Source organism: Vicia villosa, unplaced genomic scaffold (assembly GCF_029867415.1).
Source record: "Vicia villosa cultivar HV-30 ecotype Madison, WI unplaced genomic scaffold, Vvil1.0 ctg.001100F_1_1, whole genome shotgun sequence".
Classification (NCBI taxonomy): domain Eukaryota; kingdom Viridiplantae; phylum Streptophyta; class Magnoliopsida; order Fabales; family Fabaceae; genus Vicia; species Vicia villosa.
In genome coordinates, this window is record NW_026705479.1 from 120,610 (window position 1) to 144,443 (window position 23,834).

Sequence of the window (23,834 nt, forward strand, 5' to 3'; positions counted from 1 at the left end):
GAATAGAGCATTTGAAATACTAAGTAACCCTTATATAGGGGAGCAAGACAGGTTAATAAATGGCACAAAAGAAAAGAAAATAGGGAGACGAAAAAGAACGATTGGATTTCACCTTCAGAATACAAAGACATTTGAGTTCACCTGAACATCCTAGGAGGAAGTGTCATATCCTGGTCTAGAAACCTAGGACCACATGTCAGAAAGATCCTGTGAATCATATCAATGATGTGACTAACATTTAATGCACATGTTCCCTAAACTACTTACGACAATTGCCAAATCTCTTCCGCTTCTCCAAGCTGACCAATTTTCTAAAAGATTTCCCCCGCTATGCCACGTGAAGTCCTTGGGAGAAACTGTTATCATTCGACCAAACTCTTAATAAGAAAAAAAATCCAATCATCAATCCAAGATCATTCCTCCAAAAACAAGAAATGTATAGACCAACCATGTTGCAGAGTCTCATACCTGATCCAAGCCATGGACCAATAACTATCATGAAATATCATCTGATAGTTTCCTGCATTTCAAGTCATGAAGCAAGATACACCTTAACCAATTTTCATATATTAAATGTCTTAAGATGATAGTTTCCCGCATTTCAAGCCATGAAGCAAGATACACCTTAACCAATTTACATATATTAAATATCTCATGTAAAAAAAAAATATATAATTCAAATTCATTCGCACTTTCACATTACTCTTTATTCCTCTAAAAACTTAGATAGAGTGTTAACCATATAGGTTAGCTCCTTCTCTAACCAACAAATTTACAAATTTAACTCGATAATTTAGGGTCTAAACGATCCAACTCATGCAATCCAAAATCCACATGAACCACAAATTAAAAGTGTGTGCTTGTCTTCGGCTGGCACATATCCAACTCTAATCATAATCTCAAAAAAATAATAGAAAAGCGTTGTTATAAACTATAGATCTATGAAAAAATAATAGAAAAGCATTGTTATAAACCATAGGTACAAATTTCTAGCCACAAATATTTTGAAAAACCTATATAACACAAAAGAGGTCATGCCCTTTGGGCACTATTTAAAAGTATTAAATAAATACATATATTTTTATAAAAACTTATCACTTTAATAATTAAAAGTATCCTGTTATTAAGCTATTTAGGAAAAACCTATATAACACAAAAGGGATTATGTTTGGAAATTTGGAGCAGAGTGAAGGGAAAGACTTTCAAAAACGAAATTTTAAAAAAATATAAAAAGATATTTTATATTTTTTGAAAAAATAATTTTTTTTAGAATGATAAAAGAGTCATTATCAATTATCATTACTAAATTTTTAATTTTCAGAATATTATAACAACCTATTAGATATTTGGAAAATTTATGTAAGCCCTTCAAAACCCTCATTTAATACAATTTTTAAGATTTCTCCATTTTATGAGGTTTTTGGTGTTATGAATAAACTCAAACCCTCCTACTCAAAATCTTTTTATTATTTTCACCCAATTCTTCTTATTTTTCAAAGACCTCCCCTCTCTTCCCCCAATTCTTCTTATTTTCAAAGACCTCCCCTCTCTTCCCCTCCAAACTCATATACATTGCCTACTGGTTAGCATTTCCCTTCATAAAATATATCCAAACATATTTTTTAATTTGTTCGTAATTTGACCATAAATATAAAGTAAAATATTTTTTAGAATTAAGAACAACATTACGCTGCTTCACATATTACATATTGTTGTCTGGGTACATGAATTGCCCACATAGCATAAATATTTTTATAGGATTTTCTCTTATATAATCTAAACATTTCATCTAGCACGTAGTAAAATTGAACACAAATTTACAATACTTAAATTCTTCCTAAAGTTCAGTCAACCACCACCAGGTGATTAATTATCAACTAAGTAAATAACTTAAAGCATTTTTTAGCATAATAACTAACTAATTATCTAGTTAACTGTTATATTTTTCTTAAGTTTGCTACAAGCTAAACTATATATACTATATTTACACCTCCAAGTTGTGAAAGAACTAGTAAGATTCCACAGAAGCTCTACTGGTAAGGGAAGGCCTCATTATGACAATAGCAGATTCATTAGCACCAGCTTTAAGTGCAGCCTTTCCAGCTTCAAGAAACCTCTTCACTGCATCTTCTGCATATCGGTTGGCCTTTTTTACTGTCATAGTTTTCCCGATATTAGGGTAGGAGTTGAGTACATGATCGCCGTTGAGCTGAGACGCTAGCTGAATCAGTTCCATTTGGAATTCTGAGAGACTTGAATCTTCTCTTGGTCCATATGGCCTTAGATTAGTGGAAACTTCAGGAAGTGTTTCTATACAAAATATTAGAAATCATGTTAATACAAAGACACTTATTAGAAGCTCAGAAAATTTTGTATACATTTTGGACCCTTTTGTGATTAATAATTGTACGATTGGCATTTCAATATACTTCCAAACTTGTTTTAAGATATAGACAGAAGAGGAAATTTCTAAGACTGCACTCAGGCATGGCTTCCTAAACTAGACTGGTGTCTATATTGGATTTATTATCATGGATGTTAGCCTTAGATTTGAATATGGTACAGTCTCTGCATCATGCAGTTTCCGATCTCAACCGTCTGATTTCAAATTAACAGTCGAGACCATTTTTAGCTGTTTATTGTGTAATCTGAACTTTCTGATATCAGATTAACAGCCTAGATTGAAACTGCATGAAACCGCATGCTTTCCATTGCAGGGAAAGCGGATCCCGGTAGCTTCAGAGTCTATTGATGACCAGTTTTCTTTTTTCATTCTCGGCAAGAGTAAAATAACAAGATTGATCAAGGAGAACTACACTATTTGGCAGAATAAAACAGATTGCACTTTAACAATTAGAGGTTAAATTTATCTTATGAATTGAGTTTTGATACAGATATAGATTTGGCCAGCTTAAAATGATAATTTAACTATGGATCTCTAGACATGATACAGAATGCAAAGAATGATGTAACCAAATTTAACAATCAAAGAAGTAGATGCAAACCTGGACAATCATCACGAGGAGTATCTCGAATGTAAAAGTATTTCTCAAAGGTACCAGCCCATGCATCTCTCTTTGTCAAGAAATTGGATTTTAAATTGAAAAGCTTCTTTACTGTGGCAGGAATAGATGAATGTTCATATTGAGAATATGGTGTTGGTCCATCAGGTCCATGAATCACTGCAAGAAAAGGAGAAGAAATAGCTTTCATCAGTCATCACTATCAACACATATCCCCAAATTCAGTAACCTGTCTCAAGAAATAAGCTACTTCCTTTAACTCATTTATTATAAGTATCTATAAGCTACTTCCTTTAACTCATTTATTATAAGTATCTATAAGCTACTTCCTTTAACTCATTTATTATAAGTATCTACGCTAAAACTACTTAATTACATTTCAGTCATATCTACAGAACAGATTATTTCCATAAGTGAGAACAACAGTATACACAAAGATGACCAAATATTGTTTTCAGTATATACTACAAGAGTACACAAAAGTATATTTGTTAGTACATCACTTCTATACAATGCAAAAATTTACCAATAAAATATGAAAATAGTACTGAAACCTGATCAAGTGCAACACTAACTAGATTCATGTCAAACTAGACCCAAAAATAACTTCAACAAAGGCAAGTACAAAGCCATATAAAGTTATCAAACAGTTATATCTTCAAAATACAATCCTCTAACAACCAAATAAATTTAAGCAATCTGTATGTACATCTTCATAGACCAAAGTATACTTCAAGTATGTCTAGAGTACAACAACAACTCAATCTGCATCAAGTTCTGAAGACCAACAATAAAATAACACTTAACATCAAAACCAAACTAACATAATTCTGATAACAAAACAAAAAATCCTTAAAACTTGTACTGGACCTTCCCAGTTAAGACAACCTCAAGGACTAAAACATTAGCAATGAACATGAACAAGACCATGGTTTCAAAAATAGGTTCAGGACTATAAACTAAGTCACAACATCAAAGCCACTACTAAAGTTGCAACCGACGCATTCGAATGCTATTCTCTACAATATTAAGAGTAGCATTAGGCCACTATTCTACACAATATCAAAAGACACTAATCTACAAAATATCAACAAATCTAAGCAGGACAGAAAATTCAAATATGATACAACATTGCCAAAAACAAATGTACATAAAAATGGAAACTTTAGAAACCATACCTGTACCCTTATCAATCCAAGGAGAGATAAGAAAAGTCGGAACACGAACACCCAACCTATCAAACCTAAAATAATAAGGGTGAGGCCCAATTATCCCATCAGGGTTAGGAACACCTTCAACCGGCGTGGGAACATGATCATAAAACCCACCATGTTCATCATAAGTTATCAAAATCGCCATTTCTTTCCACTGAGGACTCTTCCTCAATATCTCATACACTTCCTTCACAAACCTCTGTCCTATAGCCACATCATGAGAAGGATGATCATCATTCGCCGGAGAAAGCTTCACGTCGAAGTAACGCTGCTCAACCACCACATAATTCGGCAACTTCCCCTTCATAGCATGTCGCTTAAACTTCAAACCATAGCTATGAAACTTCCCAGTGTTCTTCAACTTCCTCAAACTCTTGAAAAATAGCGTTGCAGGGATGTTTTGGTAATATATACCGAAACTAACACCGTTATCGTTGAGCGAGTCGAAGATTGTGCGTTGAGGGAAACCGTGGATGAGATTCTTCCTAACGTTACTCATAGCACCGTGAGAAGTTGCGGAGTGGACGTAGAACCGGTTCGGTTGAGTCGAAGCCGGAACGGAAGCGAACCATTTGTCGAACACCGTGAACTCATTAGCTAACGAAGTGTAAACCGGGAGAAGCTCCGGTTTGAACCCGCTCATAACGGTTTTCGACATGCCTTTGAGAGTTTGTTCGGCTTGTTGAGCAAAACCGTTCATCGGAGCCGGGTTAGATAAACTTTCGTTGGATCCGAATATCTGTGCTCTGATAGCTTGAAACGAGTGACCGGGATCGGAGTCAATGAAAACGGCGTCGTTTGAGACAGATATTTTGGGGGAAGATGGGTCGGAGACTCGGATCGGGTTTGTTTCTTGACCGGTGAGTCCGTCGATGTCGGGTCGGGTTGATTTGAGCCAACCGAGTACATGGTCAAAGGAGCGATTCTCCATGACGATGACTACGATGGTTTTAATCGGTCCTGGGATTTTGTGTTTTTTGCGGTGGAGATTCTCATCGGAGTTTGCGGCGGAGGAGAAATTGGGGGTGAGGAGGAGATATAGGAAGAAGAAAAAGGAGAAAGAGACTCGCCGGAGATTCATCTCCGGTGGTCGGTGAAGGGTTTGGAAAAAGAAGAAGTAACAGTGAAGAGTGGTATTGGAGATGAGTTACGTGTACGGTTTATATAAGTGGTGAATGAGAAAATGAATACGGTATATGCTTTCAAAATAAGGATCCGTTGTTGGTGTCTTTATCTTTCTCTATTCAATGAGAAAAATCTACAAGTTTATTTATGTTTAGGTAAGAGGAGTACGTGTACATTCCAACAACCATGATCTTATATTGGATATTTATTAGAAATAAAGTATCCTTCCTATCATCAATCTAAATGGCTCAATTAGTACTTTTTTTAATAAGATTATTTTCAAACCAAGCGGTTGAGCTCCATTGGCAAGGAGCCCCGTCCAAGAACGTACTCGAAGAATACCGAATTCGATTTTCAGGCGGAACAATCTTGCTTAGCTAGTGCGCATGTCTCTATGCACGAGCCGGATTAGTGGCGAAACCGGTGCGAATAGTAAAAAAAAATAATAAGATTAATTCCAACAGTATCTCTATTGAATTTATCCTAGTAAAAAACAAATTTGTTTTCTCTTTTCTATCATATAATAATCAATTGTAAGATAATTATGAAAATTTGTTTTCTCTTTTCTATCATATAATAATCAATTGTAAGATAATTATGAAAACAGGTTAGAAAATTGTTTCGTTCTATAATCATAATTTGATGGTGAATGATTCCCGTATTAATCTCCATAATGGTGTTGTGGGATGGACATGTAAGTTTAGTACTCTATTTAAATCAGTTCAAAATTTAAGATGAGTGTAATAAGAGTGGAGATCAGAAAAATGTGTCTTTGGCCACCTTAAAACAGTTGTCCCCAACGCTTGCCAAGAAGCTATTAACAGGGGAAGTCTTACCAATCATGGTTGCCTTCTGAGGATATCATTCTCTTTGGCTCGGAAGTGGAAACGCCTTGGATCAATTACAAAAGTAGTGGGGAACAAGTGCATTAAATGTCTTCCACTCATTGAAACATTTCGTTGATCTTTTTTTACGTGTGGCTTGAGGTGACTAGTTAGAACATAGCGCTACTTATAGTGCAATTGATTTTGTTTATATTTCCAAAGAGAAAACCAATCGTAGATTTTGTAACCTCTCGTTTCCGTTGATTTCTATTAGAAAAATTGATTTCACTAAATGGATGGTGGCGGGACTGGGATACCCAAACCTAACCCGAACTCGTTTAGGTAGGTTTTGGATTTTAATTCTTCAACCCCGTTTGAGTTTGGGACAGGGAACGGAGATTGATTTTGGATTTGGGGGAGGTAATAACCGTCCCCGGCCCGCCCTGTTACCATGCCTACCCATTACACTTGTTTTTTTCCGTCCTCTTCTGTTTTACCACGTAGTTTGCTTACCTCAAGCTTTTAATATCTTCCGCATTTTCTTATCTTAGTCAACATAAGTGGAAGTCCCATTAGCTTGGCTAATGAGTGTGAGAGTGACACATCTCCTGTAGTGAGAACGAGAGTATCTTATGGTTCAAACCCTTCTCCTTTCACTACAAGAAAAGTGTGATATAGCCACTTAATTTTGCGACGTGATTATCACGTGGCTCAAAAAAGTGAGTTGCGACGTGATAATCACGTCACTATAGGTTTTTTATATTAAAAAACTAAAACCAACGTTGGCACATGGGGTGTCTTTAAATATTATTTAAAAAAAAAAAAGTTGCGAAATGAAAAACACGTCGCAGCCTTTAAATAAAATAAAAAAAATTGAAAACAGATAAAGTAGTCTGACAAAGGGGGGAATTTCAAAGGGGGATTTCAAATTTTCATTTTTTTCTGTTGCGGCGTGTATTTCACGTCGCAACCTTTTTTAGTATACCACGCCATAATTAATGCTGAACGTTGACTGACACATTTATTGCTTTAGGAAGTTGCAACGTGATTTTCACTTCGCAACCTAGACACGTGAAAATCACGTCGCTAAACTCTTTATTACCTTTTGCCAAAAAGCTTCTTCCCCTCTCTCGTTCCAGAACCCTTTTCCCCAATTTCTTTCTCTTCTTCCTCATTTTCTCCAACCCCTCTTCCCCATTTTCTCCAACCCTTCTTCCTCATTTTCTCCCAAAATCTCTTCCCCATTCAAGGTAAGTATGAAATCCTTTTTGATTTTTTCTTCTTATACTGATTTTTTTTGTTCAGATATTTCATAATATGGGTTTGTTTTTGATTAATTTGTTTGTTTTGTAGGTACTAATATTCAAACTAATGAAGAAGCTAAGTTGCAATTAAGCTTGTAAGTTTTGTTTATCTATTGTTTTTGTAGTTGGAAATTTTTTGGCTTTGGTAGCGTGATAGTGTTAGTTAATCTTAATCTGAAATGAGTTTAAGGAGAGATGATTGTGTGTGAAATTAGTTACTGCTGTTAATTTTATGCTATGGATTATGATATGAATTTTGGAAAATTATCATTACATTTGCTTTTGGTAAACCAGAGATGGAATAATATTATGGTTTAGAAAATTATCATTTCATTTACTTTTTGCTAAACCAGATATGGAATAAAAAAGAAGTACCATAATTTGATGGTATCAAAATAAAATAACCATATATTTAAAACAATAATTTCTATTAAAATTGAGAATATTATTCTATTATTGGTTTGAATCTACAAATGGAATTGAAATTGAAAACATAACCGTGATTTTTTAGAATCTCAAACGATATGATGCCATGAATGAAAATATTTTCCATGTTAAGCTTAATTAATTAAATGTCATAAGAATTTCACCAAAACAATTTATATTCCACCTTTCAAAAAAAAAAATCTTTTTCCTACCAATAGTTATGTCTTTTCATTGGTTTAATTTTTTGTATAATTTCGTTTTAATTTTTATAATTTATTTGTTTGTGTTATAAACTTTTTTTAGGTGTAATATTTGTGATTGAAGATTAAAGGAAGATATTTGAAGATATTTGAAGATTGATAGAGGAAGATAGAGGTAATTTTGGCATTTTATTTTTTTTAGGTTTTTTTTTATTGATGAATTAGATTGTAGAAAATTATATTGAAGGTTAAAATTGATGGATGTTAGTTTTGTAGTAAATTAGGTTTATAGAAAATTAGAGTTGGAAATTAGATTGTAAATTAGAGTAAAAAAATTGATGATTAGAGTTGAAATAGATTGAATAGATTGAATATTGAATTTTAATTGAATATTTAATTTTGATGATTAGAGATGATGAAAAATTGATGAAATATATTAGGTATAATAAGTTTGTATATTTGGTATAATTGAATTTTGATGATTAGAGATCATTAAAAATTGATGAACAAAATAGAAATGAAATGTTATTAGAAATGAAATATATTAGGTATATATTTAAAATAAAATACAATGGATTAGAATTATATTTTATATTTCTTAAAAGGAATAATAAGTTTGTTAAGAACAAAATAGTGTGAATTAGTATTTTTTTAAACAACATTTTAAATGAAGGTTACTACATAGTTATTAAAAAATAATATATTATTTTGTTTTAAAAATGTTTATTATAGTGTGAAGTATATTATTTTGTTTTGAAAAATAATATAATAATATTTTGTTTATAGTTGATATAATTAAATGTTTAATTATTTACTTATAGTTGATATAAGTAAGTGTTTAATTATTTACTTATAGTTGATATAAGTAAATGTTTAATTATTGTTACTAAAAAGAGAATGATTGGATATATGTGCAGTATGGAATATTATTTGTATTATCGTAGTTGGATGTACGATAGAGTGGAACCAGGAAGACGTGCACTTAAACCCAATTTTATAGAAGGAGTTAACGGGTTTATCACGTGGGCGTTTGCTCAAGAATGTTGTCGAAGCGAAGGAGGAGTTAGGTGTCCCTGTCTTAAATGTGAATGTAGACCTATAATTAGTGACCCAGATGAAGTGGTCAGGCATTTGTATAGAAGGGGTTTCATGGAAAATTATTGCGTCTGGACGTATAATGGTGAAAAATTGCCGAGTAACGTACCAGACACTAGCAGTACGCATGCTTCAAGTAGTCGTCCGTCAATGGAATATGAGGAAAGACCGCCTATTGAATATGAGGAAAACTTTAATCAGATCGGTGACATGGTTGAGGATGCTTTTGGTGTGAATGTGACCTATGATCAACCTGAAGACTGTGATGGGGAAGAGATGCCGAACGAAGAAGCGCAGAGATTTTATCAATTGTTGAATGAGATGAATACGCCGTTGTTTGACGGTTCGTCTGACTCCAAGTTATCAATGTGTGTGAGATTATTGGCCGCCAAGTCAAATTGGAATGTTCCTGATCAGTGTTTGGAATTCTTTGTAAAAATGATGTTGGACTCAACTAAAATGAAAGACAACTTACCTACAACATTTTATGAAGCAAAGAAGTTGGTGTCGAAGTTGGGCTTAAGAGTAAGAAAGATTGATTGTTGCATTAATGGTTGTATGTTGTTCTACGACAATGAGTTTGGTACTCAAGATGGGTTGTTGGAGGAATGTAAGTTTTGTAAGAGTCCAAGATATAAAGTTCCCAGTAGAGCCGTTAACACTAATCAAGACCGTGTAGCAGTAAAGTCCATGTTTTATCTTCCGATAATACCAAGGTTAAAAAGAATGTTTGCTTCAATGCACAGTGCAAGTCAAATGACATGGCATCACACAAATAACACAAGTCCAGGCACTATGCGACATCCATCTGATGGCGAGGCATGGAAGCATTTTGATCGAATGCATCCTGATTTTGCCGCAGAACCTAGAAATGCCAGGCTTGGTTTATGCTCTGATGGATTTACTCCATATGTCCAAGGGTCAGGAACCGCATATTCTTGTTGGTCAGTTATTGTAACCCCTTACAACCTTCCTCCTGAGATGTGCATGACAAAACCATACATGTTTTTGACGTGCGTCATTCCAGGACCTTCGAGTCCAAAAGCCGGAATTGATGTGTATTTACAACCTTTAATTGATGATTTGAAGAGGTTGTGGATTGGTGGAGAATGGACTTATGATATATCACGTAAACAAAATTTTACTATGCGAGCTGCCTTGATGTGGACCATCAACGACTTTCCAGCATATGGCATGTTGTCTGGTTGGGGTACACATGGCAGAATGGGTTGCCCGCATTGTATGAAAGAGACGAAGGCGTTTACGTTGGATAAAGGGGGGAAAAGCTCGTGGTTTGACTGTCACCGCTGATTTCTACCAAAAAATCATCCGTATAGAAAGAACAAGACAAATTTCATAAAAGACAAACAGGTAACAGATATGCCTCCGCCCCGATTGTCACCAGGTGCTGTATGGGACAAAGTTTGTGGGCTACCAAAAATTACAGATACTGGAAAGGCATGTAGAGTTGAAGGATATGGGGTCGATCACAATTGGACAAAGAGAAGTATATTTTGGGATCTTCCATATTGGAAAGATAATTTGTTGCGCCATAATCTAGATGTTATGCATATTGAGAAGAATTTTTTTGATAATGTATTTAACACTGTGATGGATGTTAAAGACAAGACGAAAGATAATGAGAAGGCTAGACATGACATGGAAAAATGGTGCAATCGAAAAGAGTTGGAGTTGAAGCCTCAACCAAATGGGAAATTATTGAAACCGAAGGCTTGTTTCAGTCTGACCCCCCAAGAAGGTAAAGCGGTTTGTCGATGGTTAAAAGAATTGAGAATGCCCGACGGCTATTCTTCAAATTTAGCAAGGTGTGCTGACGCCAACACTGGGAGGTTGCATGGTATGAAAAGTCATGATTGCCATGTTTTTATGGAACAATTGCTACCAATTGCATTTGGTTCTCTACCTAAACATGTGCTTAATCCACTGACTGAAATTAGTCAATTTTTCAGAGATATTTGTGCTTCAGCTTTAAAAGTAGATGACGTCATTAAGTTGGATCGAAATATTCCAGTCATTCTATGCAAGTTGGAACAAGTATTTCCGCCTGGTTTTTTTTACTCCATGGAACATTTACCTGTGCATCTCGCCTATGAAGCTTATCTTGGAGGACCTGTTCAATATAGGTGGATGTATCCGTTTGAAAGGTTCATGGGTGATTCAAAATGATCAGTGAAAAATAAGGCTAGAGTTGAAGGATCGATATGTGCACATTACTTGCATCGAGAAACATCACATTTTTGCAGTCACTATTTCAAGCATTTGATGTTAACTCCAAGAATCATTCGAAATCCTGTCAATGTTAGTGAAAGGAGTCAATTCACTTTATCGGTCTTCGGGCTTCCAGGCCGTCCATCTGGAAAAAAGGGTGTGCATTGGTTGACCCAACAAGAAATGCAATCTGCCCATGTTCATGTCTTGATCAACTGCGTTGAAGTTAAACCATTTCTTGAGTAAGTATACATACCCCTAACTTTTAATTTTCTTTACAATCATAAAACTCATTACTCTGAAACTTATAATGTGTTTCTTTTTAGGGAATTCAACAACACCTATTTTCATACTACCGGTGTACAATCAACATCTGGTGTCATCCATGCTCAATTCCCAGCACGGTTTAAGGAGAGAATGTATAACATTGTTGCACCGACTCCCGAAATACTCCATTTGAGAAACTTGTCTCAAGGCCCTATTCAAAGCGCAAATGAATGGCACACATACTTCGTGAATGGATATAAATTTCACACTCATACATGGACTGAAGGGAAAAAGACCATAAACAGTGGTGTTTTTGTGAAAGGAGTTACAGATGGTGGTGAAGATGACTTCTATGGTTTTGTCAAACATATCTATGAGTTGGTGTACACTTACTTGGACTCGGAAAATAAAGTTGTCTTGTTTTATTGTGAATGGTATGATCCAACTAGAGGCACAAAAATAGATAGGACATATGGTACTGTTGAGATTCAAATAGACCGGAGGTACAAAGAGTATGACCCTTTCATAATGTCACATATTGTTAGGCAAGTTTACTATGTTCCTTATCCTTCATTTGTGCCACGTAAACGAGGGTGGTGTGTTGTCATAAAAACAAAACCAATGGGTCATATTGAATCTGACGATCTAGTGGAAGAAGATCTTGCTTTCCAAGTTGATGAAGTGGAACAAATTAATGATGTGGTTGCAGATGAACAAACTACAAGTTTGTCTCATACAATGGTTGAGGGGCATCTAGTTGATTCGTCTATATTGGATGAAGAGCATGAAGATATTGCATCTGAGGACAATATCACATCAAATGATGAGAATGATGTGGATGACGAGCACGAAGATTTAGAATAATGAATATGTGTTGTTGAAAATGTATTTTTATAATTTCACTTAATGAACTATGTATTGAATGTGTTAATGACAACCAGTTGTTGAGATTATATTTTTATAATTTTACTTAGTCAACCATTTGCTGAATATATTTATATTAATTGTGTAATCTCTATAAATAGGTAAAATGCCACCCCGACTTGATAAAGGTAAGGGTGTAGCTGATGATAGTGGTAAGAAGAAGCACCAACGCCCACGATTAGTAGTATGTCAGTCACCTCAGTTGGCCACGTGTCCTCCCCCGCAGAGTCAGGTTAATCGTATGTCCATGGCCAGTACTTAGGGTTTTCTACCACTACTCTCCTCTCAGTATCCATATGACAGTCCGTCTTTTATTACCCCACCACCACCTGGTTACCCATCCTTCCAGCAGACACAGATGCCCCCATCCTTCCAGCAGACACAGATGCCCCCATCCTTCCAGGAGACACAGATGCCCCCATCCTTCCAGCAGACACATGTGCCCCCATCCTTCCAGCAGACACATGTGCCCCCATCCTTCTGGCAGACCGGAGGATCTAGTTTTCCACCTCCCACACAGACTAGTCCCTCATCTTTCCAGCAGACTGGAGGATCTAGTTTTCCACCTCCCACACAGACTGGTCCCACCCCACATCCCCCACATGTGCCCCCACAGGATGATGATCAGGCGGAGGATGAGACTGCGGAGGATGAGACTGCGGATGATCAGTTGGATGGGAGTGATCTTCGAGGGGATGATGATCCAAGTCAGATTCATATCATTGATGGGAGATTTTTTATTAGGCCCGAAGGAAGCTCGTAAGTTTCTTATTTATCAATTTTTATTTAAGTATACATTTCCATTTTTTATAACTTTATAATTAATGTTAATTCAATTAATGTTGTTTAGATTCACGCCGAGTCGGACTGCTGCCAAAGTTATAAGTTATATAATTCAGCAGAATTATAAAAAGCTTATAAAGACTTTTAAAGATGTTAAGGGCGATGATAGAGATCATTGGTTTGCGAAATTTCAGGTATACTTAATTTATTGTTTAAGTTATTGTTATTTAAATAACTTTTTCACTACAATTATCTAACTTTTATTTTATCTACTTTTAATGCAGGAAAAATGTGTGTGGGAACCAATGAAAGAGAGACAGATTAAAAAAAATTATTATGGCAGAACTGCAAGACGACTTTCTGACATGCTACGACGTGTTAGAAAGCGTTGGGAACTTCATGGCATCCGTCCTAGTTGGATAGGAGAAGAAATCTTTCGGGAACTTCTTAAATATTGGGAGAGTGATGAGTTTGCGGCCAAATCTGAAAATGCAAAGAAGATGTGAGCATCTGAAAAGGGTGGTTGCCTTAATGTTGTTGGAAGTATAAGCACTGCTGAGCATGTTCGTCGCATGGTAATAATTATTACCACTTCTCAAAGTTATAATTTCAATTAATAATTGATATTATTAATTATAGTTTATTTTGTTATTTAGACTAAGGAATTAAATAGACCTCCACTTATGACCGAGCTGGTTGCGAGGACTCGGAAAAAGAAAACAGGAGATTTTGTTGACAGTCGTACACAAAAAGCTATGGTAAGTTATTTAAGCTATCAGTATTATTTTTTAAGCTATTTGTATTATTTGGTTAAGCTATCGGTATTATATTTGGTTAAGTTATCGGTATTATTTGGTTAAGTTGAGTATTATATTTGGTTAAGCTATCCGTATTATATTTGGTTAAGCTATCGGTATTATTTGGTTAAAGTTGAGTATTATATTTGGTTAAGCTATCTGTATTATATTTGGTTAAGCTATCGGTATTATTTGGTTAAAGTTGGGTATTATATTTGGTTAAGCTATCCGTATTATATTTGGTTAAGCTATCGGTATTTCTTTAAGCGATGAATTGTGATGTATTTGGTGGTGATTGTGAAGTGCCGATAAAGTGTTGATATATATGAATCAAATTGGTGATCAAAGTTAGAATGTATGTGTTATAATGTATGAGTTAAATCGGGATTATTATTCTGATTTATTAATTAATTCCGACAGGTAGAATGTATGTGTTATAATGTATGAATTAAATCGGTATTATTATTCTGATTTATTAATTAATTCTGACAGGTAGAATGTATGTGTTATAATTTTCATGTGGCATGTGACATGTTGTGGCGTGAAAATCATGTGGCAACTAAATTTGTGGTGTGAAATTCATGTGGCAACTAAATTATATTTAACTTTTTTTTGTATGTGTAGGATGATTATCAGGCATTGCTTGTACAATTTCTGACTGCTAATCCTAAGTATACTCCAAGACCGGGAGAGCCGCTTCATCCAGATGTAGATTTTTATCTTTGGAGTAAAGTCATTGGCGGCAAGGGGCCTAACGGGTGTTTTTTTGGTGGTGGAAATTTGGCAGGCACCTTGAGATCTGATGATAGAACTCTATATCAAAGAGTTCTCGACGGGGAAGGAGGTTCACGTCCTGTAACTTTAACAGATGAACAGAGAGACACTGTAAGACAATTGGCGATAAATGAGGTGAGGCGTGAGGCGGCGGAACGTGAAGCGGCACTGAAAGCCCAAATGGAGGCCCAAATGAGGGCAATGCGGAGTGAGCATCAGCGGGAAATGGAGGTCATGGCGAAAAGACAATCGGATATGGAGGCACAAATGCGACAATTTATGCAATCCTTTGGTGGAAACCAAAATATGGGGAGTTCTGCGCCGACTGATCAGGAAAATCTAAATGAGGATGAGTTTCCCGACCCGGATTGATTGTTGATTTAGTTTAGTTTTTATTTTGTTGTTATAACTTTTAATTTTGAATTTGTGTAAACTATTAATTAAATTATAATTACATTATTTAGTAATATTAGATTTATAATTTTAGTTTCTTAATTTTAATATTAGATTTATATTTCGTTTATTGAATTAATTTATAAATTTTAATATATTTAGTTTATTAATTTAATTATATATATATATATATTTGGTTTTTTCAAAAAAAAAAAAAATATTAGTGACGTGATTTCCATGTCACTAAGTAGTGACATGAAAATCACGTCGCAACTTTACACATATAATTGCGCTTTTCCAACTACTCTAGGTAAATTTAGTGACGTGATTTGCATGCCACTAGGCAGTGACATGTAAATCACGTCACTACTGGTCCAAATGTTGCGACGTGATTTACACTTCACTAAATAGTGAAGTGAAAATCACGTCACTAAAAGTTGCCACCTTGCCTCCTGCGACGTGAATTTTCACTTCGCAAATATTGGTTTGTGATGTGATTTTTTGGTTAGTGGCGTGATATTCACGTCACTACTGAGGCTTTTTTTTTGTAGTGTTTTTTCTATGATTGCTTTGGTTTTGAGGTCATGTCTATAATCAATAATTCTCATTTGGAAAGACTCTTTGCGAATTCTCACGATGAGGGATCTTTCTCCAAGGATTCTTCCTTTGACGCTCTCTTCTTTGATGACAAGGTTGAGTGTGATCACGGGATTTCCTCCACGCCCTCTTCCTTTCATGTTTCTAGAATTTTAACTTCTCCTACTTTGTTGACTCCATAAATGCATGTTACTGACCTGAGGAGGGAGTGTGTTAGAAATTATATACAGGCTTAACGAAAGGTCTACAATTGGGACCCTAGTGATGCTAACATCAAGGACCATCTGGAGTGCATCGGTCGAACGGGTGGAGTTTGCTAGCTTAAACCTTTCGAACAATATTTTGAGATTGATGAACTATACATGAAAAGGATGGCATTGGTGGAACCGGATGACCAGGAAAATATAACTGGGTGACTTCGCAAATACTAGGGACCCCCTCAGTCTTAAGTACTGAGGTGGTCGTTGACAGAACCAACATCATGGTCGACTGCCTTTCTGATTTGTCGGTCTTTCCTGTGGACTCAGAAAAAAGGATATGCAGCCCCTTTTACAGGTGTTCAGTTCCATTTTACAAGTGTATGTTCACCAGGATAAGTCTTTGGCTGCCTCTTTCTAAATTTGAGGTGATCGTGTTGAAGTACTTGAAAGTTGCCCCCTCTTAGCTTCGGTCGGGCTTTTCGCCTTACATGAAGATATTCTAATTTTTGGTTGAGTATAGGTCTAGGAAACCTTCTCCTAGATTTTTTTCAATTTGTTCCATGTTATACATACTTCATATAATGTTATCCAAGATCAAGGGCATATTGTGCTTCGTACGAATCTTTATTTTCCTTTCTCGTCACATTATCTAGTGTTTTCTTGCAATCACGAATGTGATCTCCATAATAGCCACAACTGGAGAAAAAAATATGAAGACCTTCATAATGCACGTTGTACCACTGACCATTACTATTTTCCTTTTTAACAATCGAAAAGGTCAGATCAATCTACATAAAAGTTTTCGCAAACATTACCCTCTCTACATTCAGTGTGTTAGTATCTACCTTGAAAGGAGTACCCACAATAGATACCAAACCAAGAATGATACTCTTATCATAATACAATAAGTTAAGCCCTGAAAATTGAATCCAAACCAGAATCTTCTCCACCTTTGTAAGAGGAGATGCAAAGTCAAGAGTCCATTGAGCCATTGCCAAATAATGGTCCAACAACATTCATAGACCTTCTGACACAATTTTCCCCTATTTGTGATAAATTCACACTCAACCACAAAGAAACCATTGTCAAAATCCATGATATCAAAACCTATAGCAAGTTCCCACATCTTCTTTAACCTAACCTTCATCAAATGATAGCACACATTCTTCCCAGGGAGTTTAATGACTAACAACTCTTTCTAAAGATTGCACGGTTCCTGAAAAATCTTTTCCTCCTTCAAGACAGATTTACATAAGTCTTTTTTCAATTAGATCCATTATCTTCTTCACAGTAGTGGCTCCTTGGACTTTAGTGAAAATATCATCAAATGAAGGACTAGGAGGCTTAGATGCATCACCATTCGGTGGTTTGACCATTGGCGGAGGCGTGGAAGCGACGAAAAAAATGGCTTCATGCAAAACTTCTCCGCTAAGGGACAATAATGAAGCATGACATGGAGGATTCTAAAAAATTATAGGAGTTTGAGGAGTCTACATAGCAGAGTTGTATGAAGTACAATAAATTTTAAACATGGAATTTCAAAGAGGTCATCGAAAGATTGAGCTCCATATTGACAATAAGGATGTTTTTCAAGAAATCAACAAGAACGATTACAAAATGAATATTGTAATGGACACCATTCAACGGATAACAAATATTGTTGATCATGGTTGAGAGGTTAAGATTGAACGTGTATACAATAAGGCTAATATATGTGTGAATGCTTTGGCCAACATAAGTTTACATCATAATCCATACATAATTTTCTATGAAGAATGTCCTTCAAAAATTTTATCCATGTATAATTTGAATTCAATTAGAACATGGGGTTATACAAAATTTTGCAAATTATAGGTTATGAGTCATACCATAAATTTATGGAAAAGAGTGATTAAACAAAGATTAAGAAAAGAGACTCAAGTCATCGAGAATTAATTTGACTTTATATCGGGAAGGTCGACTATGGAAGCAATTTATCTATTACGGCGTGTGATGGAGTCGTATTGGATGGACCAACAAGACCTAAACTTAATTTTTATTGAATTGGAGAAGGCATATGATAGAGTGCCTAGAGAGATTTAATGTAAATTCCTAGAGAGGAAAAGGGTTAGGATTGCATATATTCGAGCTATTCAAGATATGTATGAAGGAGTATCAACTAACTATTTGGATACAGGGTGGAGAGATAGACAATTTCCCATTACAATTGGTTTGCATCACAGCTTATCAATCATGGTGAATACCTCAAGTGTGTGTGTGTGTGTGTGCATCATGGACACAAGCAAGAGTGAGTTTAAATAATACAACAAGGTAGGAACTCAAAGATAAAAGTCTTGGTGAACAAAAGGGTGACATACCTAAATATCATTTCATGAATGAATATGATGTGATCATGGATGAATGTCTCAATGCATGGTTAGTAGACAATGTATATATACAAAGATAGTAACATAACCAAAGCATAAATGTACAAGGATAAAAATATCAACAAGTATGTACAAGTACATAAACAAGGAGGGATCCAAGCAAACAACTTATATTAACATGGTATTGCTAGAGATCAAAGGAATTTCAAATTAGGATTTTGGAAATATTAGGGTTTTGAAACACACATAATCCTAATTGATTTTAGGCTTAAATGCACTTTTAGTCCCCCTACTTTGATATTTTTTAACTTTTAGTCCCTCTATTTTAAAACTCAACTTTTTGGTCCCTAAACTTTACCTTACTTGAAATTTTCATGGTCCCCCTCGAATTTTGCATACGTGGCATTGATGATTGGGATAAAAAATATATTATTAATTACATGGCATTAATGACTAGATAAATATCTTAATTTGTATTTTTTAATTACCCAATAAATTAATTATTTTAGTCTCGTTTTTTTTTTAAATTAATTATTAATGAATACAAATTTTAAAAGAATTTCATTTGGGCCTGAAACCTATCAAAATTTGATATCCTTACAATCCAGCCCACTAGTACCCACAAGTGCTCGTCTACTTAACATTTTCAAAGCTATATAAAGACTAAAGATTTTAGTTGAGAAAACGACGTGGGATTTGTACACACTATTTTTTTTTTGAAATTCTATTCATTGCTTGCTGCTAATAATGATGAGATTGTATAGCTTCTTATCAAACCTTTGCATAGTCATTAGTACTTTTATCAATGCAAATGGACAACGTGTTTGTGTTTTAACAAATATAAGAGAATAAGTCTGTGCTATTTCAATTCCATACAAATGTTTGAATGAATTATTTCAAAGCTTTACATTATTGTGTTTTAATAAATGAATTATTTCAATTCCATGTAAGATAACAAATATATATGAATTAGTCTGTGTTATAAGAGAACTCACAGCATCTCAATTTCTCCAACTGGCCATTGTATCAATTTTTTTAGAGTAATATCTTTCACCACCTATCATAGATTCAATTCTATTAATTTCTCTATCATGGATTCACGTTGTTGTATACAAAGTCTTATTCTATTAATTTCTCTATTATAGAATTTTAATTGCCATTATCCTATGGTTAAGTACGGTTTTATTAAGTTTATAGTCAACATGTTACTTACATTGTTAAAACATAGTATTTTGTTTGTTTCATGCTCAAGTTATGTATCGAAAGTTTTAATGTAAGACCTCCGCAGTTAGAAATTTAATTTTGATAGAAAATGGATTATGCATTTTCTATGTAAGGTGGTTTTTCATTGATGATGTCTCCAGAGCTGCTCCATCTGTCATGCATTTGGTATAAACTAGATCATGTTAGTGTATGGTATAAAATCTAGCTTATGTTAAGGTGTGCTTATGGTGTGTGGTATGATCAACCACCTGCTCACATTTCTTGGTTCATCATCAATGGTTGGAACCTCTCATGGTGAGCTTAACCGTGTTAGGAAGTGTTGTGTTGTTAGTTCAGTTGGAGAGTTAAAAGAGAAAAGGATAGTAATGGTAATGTAGTGCTTTATTACTAGACTAAGTCCCGCATCGATTTAACAAGAAAAAATATAAGTATTTATATAGTTCACAACTACAAATATTATTACATTCTTGTGGATTAGAAAAATGTTAAAGTGATTGGTGCCAAAAGCTTTTACATTTTAGTTTAAAATTTCAGATAATTAATTTATTATGTAAAAAATTGTAAATTAATAAATTATCCTAGTCAACATTTCCAACTCATTAAAAATAATTATTTTATCTTACTAATTAATGCAACGTCACTAGAATTGGAGGGGGGCAACTAAATCTCAAGTTATGTGAAGTTTAGGGACTAAAAAGTTGGTTTTTAAAATAGAGGGACTAAAAATTAAAAAATATCAAAATAGAGGGACCAAAAGTGCATTTAAACCTTGATTTTAAAGTTGATTTAAAGACCAAACCCTTAAAGAGAGTTGGTTTAAGGGAACATGGCATTGTCAATATGACTCTAACATAACTCTAAATGGATTCACAACAAAAATATACAATTTACTTTGTTGAGAAAATATTAAAAGAAATGATTTTAAAGACTTTTAAAACATAAAAGGACTTGTTTTTGTTTTAATTTTTAAATGACTAAATAATAAATATTTTTGGATTTTTAAATCATATTCATAAAATAGATAGGTTAAATAAGATGTATGCAAAAAAATCACTTAAAAATAAGTTGATTTGTTATTTTAAATAAAATGTTAAAGTTGTAAAATAAAATGAAGAAAACAAATGCTAAAAAAAAGTAAAGGTGACCCTAGCAAGATTTGAACCCACGCCCTCACTCTCGAGGGCATAAAACATGACTATTGGGCCAAGTGCTATTTGGTGATCATAAGGCGGCTTTGGTTCATACTATATGAAGATCAGTTCTCAATGGTTTTGAAAAAACAAAGTTAAAATAAAAGTGGTAAAAGGGTGATTCAAACTCACACCCTTATACACACGCCTCAAACACACACACACACACAAAAACAACTAAGCCAAACGATTTAGTCCTTTATAAAACAACTTTCATTAAATATAAAATAAATTTAGTTCATAAATTCAAACATTCAAACTTCATCTTCAACCTCTATCCATGATTTTTCAAAATTCGACCTTGGTCATTTCTCAATCATTTTCAAAAGTGTAAAAAGCAAATATGTTTAGAATTTAATCACAAAATCAACCATATATCATTCATTCATTGATTTTAACTGTGACTTTCTAATTTTCCAGAAAACGTGAAGAATCCTAAAACTTTGATTTAACATTAAATGACTAATATGCACAATCAATCTATAATACCTTAGGGCTATCATTCAACACATCAAAAAAAAACAATTTGGTATGAAGAAATGCACAAATTGATGCTTAAACCATAGAGTTCAAAGTTGAGCTTTATACCTCTGAAAATGGAGATCGAACCCTGGATTAATGGAGGTTTGGAAGTGTTGTAATGATCCTGTTAGCTTCACTAAACTCCCAGGAAGCTATTACAATGCTTACTTTGGTTTGGAAACAACTGAATCTTGCTGTGGACCTCGACCTGCAATGATGAACAACTAGGATATGGAGGTTTGGATTCAAGTGTTTAAGTAAGATTTTAATGCATACAGAAGCGTCTATATGCTATATAGAAAGTGTTTAAATAATTAATTTGCAACTCCAAATATTTAAGTAAGATTTTAATGCATACAGAACGTGTTTAAATGATTAATTTGCAAAGGAGTTGCAAGAGTTACCAATGATGGATGTTCCAAAAATACTAAAGAATGTCGTAAACTAAAAATATAAAATGTGTACATACTTGAAATTTATAAGATGGTTATACATGATTCAAATGATCATATGTGTGAAAGCTAAATCATAAAGTTTTCTTTCTATTTGCTTATTTATTAATAAACATATGATCCAAACCTAGAACATATTTTGTGTAAAAGTTATGTTTATTATAATTATTTATATTTTTTACTCATTTATGATGTACCAAATAAATGTAGTTTAATAATAGGGTAATTCACCTTTCAGCTAAAAACATCAAATAAATTGGATCTAGATAAAATAATCAATTCATAGAAAGAGATAAATTATCGTACACATGTCTCAACATAACTATATTAATCCATATTAAAATAAGAGTCCACATAACTTGAGATACCAAAATCCCAATTAGAAGCACAAGATAATTGCAATGGAGGTCCAAAATCCTTAATTTGATGGCGACACCTTTTCTCTAAACTTTCACTGAAATGAATGGTACAACAACCTCTAAGGTCAAAAGATTCAAGAAGTGTACATCCATCAAGAACGGAAACAACACCATCATCAGTGGGCATATCTCCAGAAATTTTAAGACGATGTAACCCAGGCATTGATTTGGCAATAGAAAACAATACATCATTGCCCTTGTTATCGACAACAACCCCAGTATATTTAAGCGATTTCAAAAGACGGCAACCTCGACCAACAAGTTCAAGAGAATCGTACTTAGATAAACCGTTGTTAAATGAAATTTCAAGCTCCTCCAAATGTTGAAGTCTCATTACAGATTCACAAAATGCGATATCGGACAGTGCTCCACAATCTATAAGCCGCATGTATCTAACCTTACTTCAGCTGTAAAGTTCAAATATAAAACCATTAACAATGCTTGGAAATAGAATTAGAATATCATGGATATAGATATATTTATAAATATAGAAGTTATTTACCTATTAGATATTAGTGCAAGGATATCATCAGTAGCAAAATAGTCTATATTGATTTCTTCTAGCTGACCACAACTTAGGTCAATTGCATACAGACAAATCTGAATCAAATTATCCTCATAGTCGTAGCTTGAATAGCGAAGCTTGGTCATGCGAATGGAGCCCCAAAACTCAGAGTCATTGCAGATATTCCACCATAAAGGACACACTAGACATGCACTTGTTACTATTTCAACGGTATCAAGTCTCTTGAGGATGTTTGCTGTTACATCTCTTGGAAGTTCTAGCCAATCTGGATGATCAGTTGTACTTTTCTTTTCCACTTCTGATGCTTGAATGGAAGAGGACGCCATGATTCAAGCCAAGGCGGATTGTACCGTTTTATAAAGTAAAAGTGAAATGTAGCTTCCTATAAACATTGGAAAGTGACAATGTAATTAAGAGTACTAATATTATCATCGCGCATTAACTCGTTTTGAGAAGTGAAACATCAGGGGTATGAATATTAAAGTTGCTCTGTTTCCGATTAATTCCTCAATAAATTTTATTTTGAAATTGAAACATATTTTTAATTAAACCAAATAAAAAAAAAGTCACACTCCCATGTTAAACAATTAGTTTGATGCCCAATGGGATCATACATAATAATAAAGCAAAATGAGAACTTTGGCAAGTTTGCCACTTGTCAGCCTCTCATGCATGCTGCTGTTTTTATTTATGTTATAAAAGGAAAGTTTTAATTAAAACAATTCTATTTATTTTATTTAATCATATTTATTTGTTTTAAATTAATTAAAAAACTCAATAATCATTTAAGTGTCTATTTAACTTCTCAAAATTTGTGGAAAAACAAAAACTTTCCAACTTTCAATGTCATTTTAAAATAATCATTCAAGTGTCTATTTAACTTTTCTATAATTAACAATTTTTTTTAAAAACTATTATTTTCAGATTGTTTAAGTCTTTACAAAAAAAACCTTTAATAAT

General features: G+C 34.1%; 3 protein-coding genes across 3 annotated transcripts; 1 reads left to right on the forward strand and 2 right to left on the reverse strand.

Moving 5' to 3' along the window:
- Positions 1 to 1,651: 1,651 nt before the first annotated feature.
- LOC131633247 (non-specific phospholipase C1-like) lies at positions 1,652 to 5,481 on the reverse strand. The gene is made up of 3 exons (XM_058903954.1): positions 4,202 to 5,481; positions 3,006 to 3,182; positions 1,652 to 2,310 (listed from the first exon to the last, which is right to left on the reverse strand). Exons 1-3 carry the CDS (start codon positions 5,316 to 5,318, stop codon positions 2,009 to 2,011), a joined length of 1,596 nt encoding a protein of 531 aa, XP_058759937.1. The 5' UTR covers positions 5,319 to 5,481; the 3' UTR covers positions 1,652 to 2,008.
- An 8,609-nt stretch (positions 5,482 to 14,090) lies between these two features.
- Positions 14,091 to 15,397, forward strand: LOC131633255 (uncharacterized). Its single transcript, XM_058903961.1, has 2 exons — positions 14,091 to 14,172; positions 14,836 to 15,397. Exons 1-2 carry the CDS (start codon positions 14,098 to 14,100, stop codon positions 15,355 to 15,357), a joined length of 597 nt encoding a protein of 198 aa, XP_058759944.1. The 5' UTR covers positions 14,091 to 14,097; the 3' UTR covers positions 15,358 to 15,397.
- Positions 15,398 to 22,256: 6,859 nt separating this feature from the next.
- On the reverse strand, positions 22,257 to 23,200 carry LOC131633235 (putative F-box/LRR-repeat protein 23). Its single transcript, XM_058903945.1, has 2 exons — positions 22,851 to 23,200; positions 22,257 to 22,740 (listed from the first exon to the last, which is right to left on the reverse strand). Exons 1-2 carry the CDS (start codon positions 23,198 to 23,200, stop codon positions 22,257 to 22,259), a joined length of 834 nt encoding a protein of 277 aa, XP_058759928.1.
- Between the last annotated feature and the right edge of the window lie 634 nt (positions 23,201 to 23,834).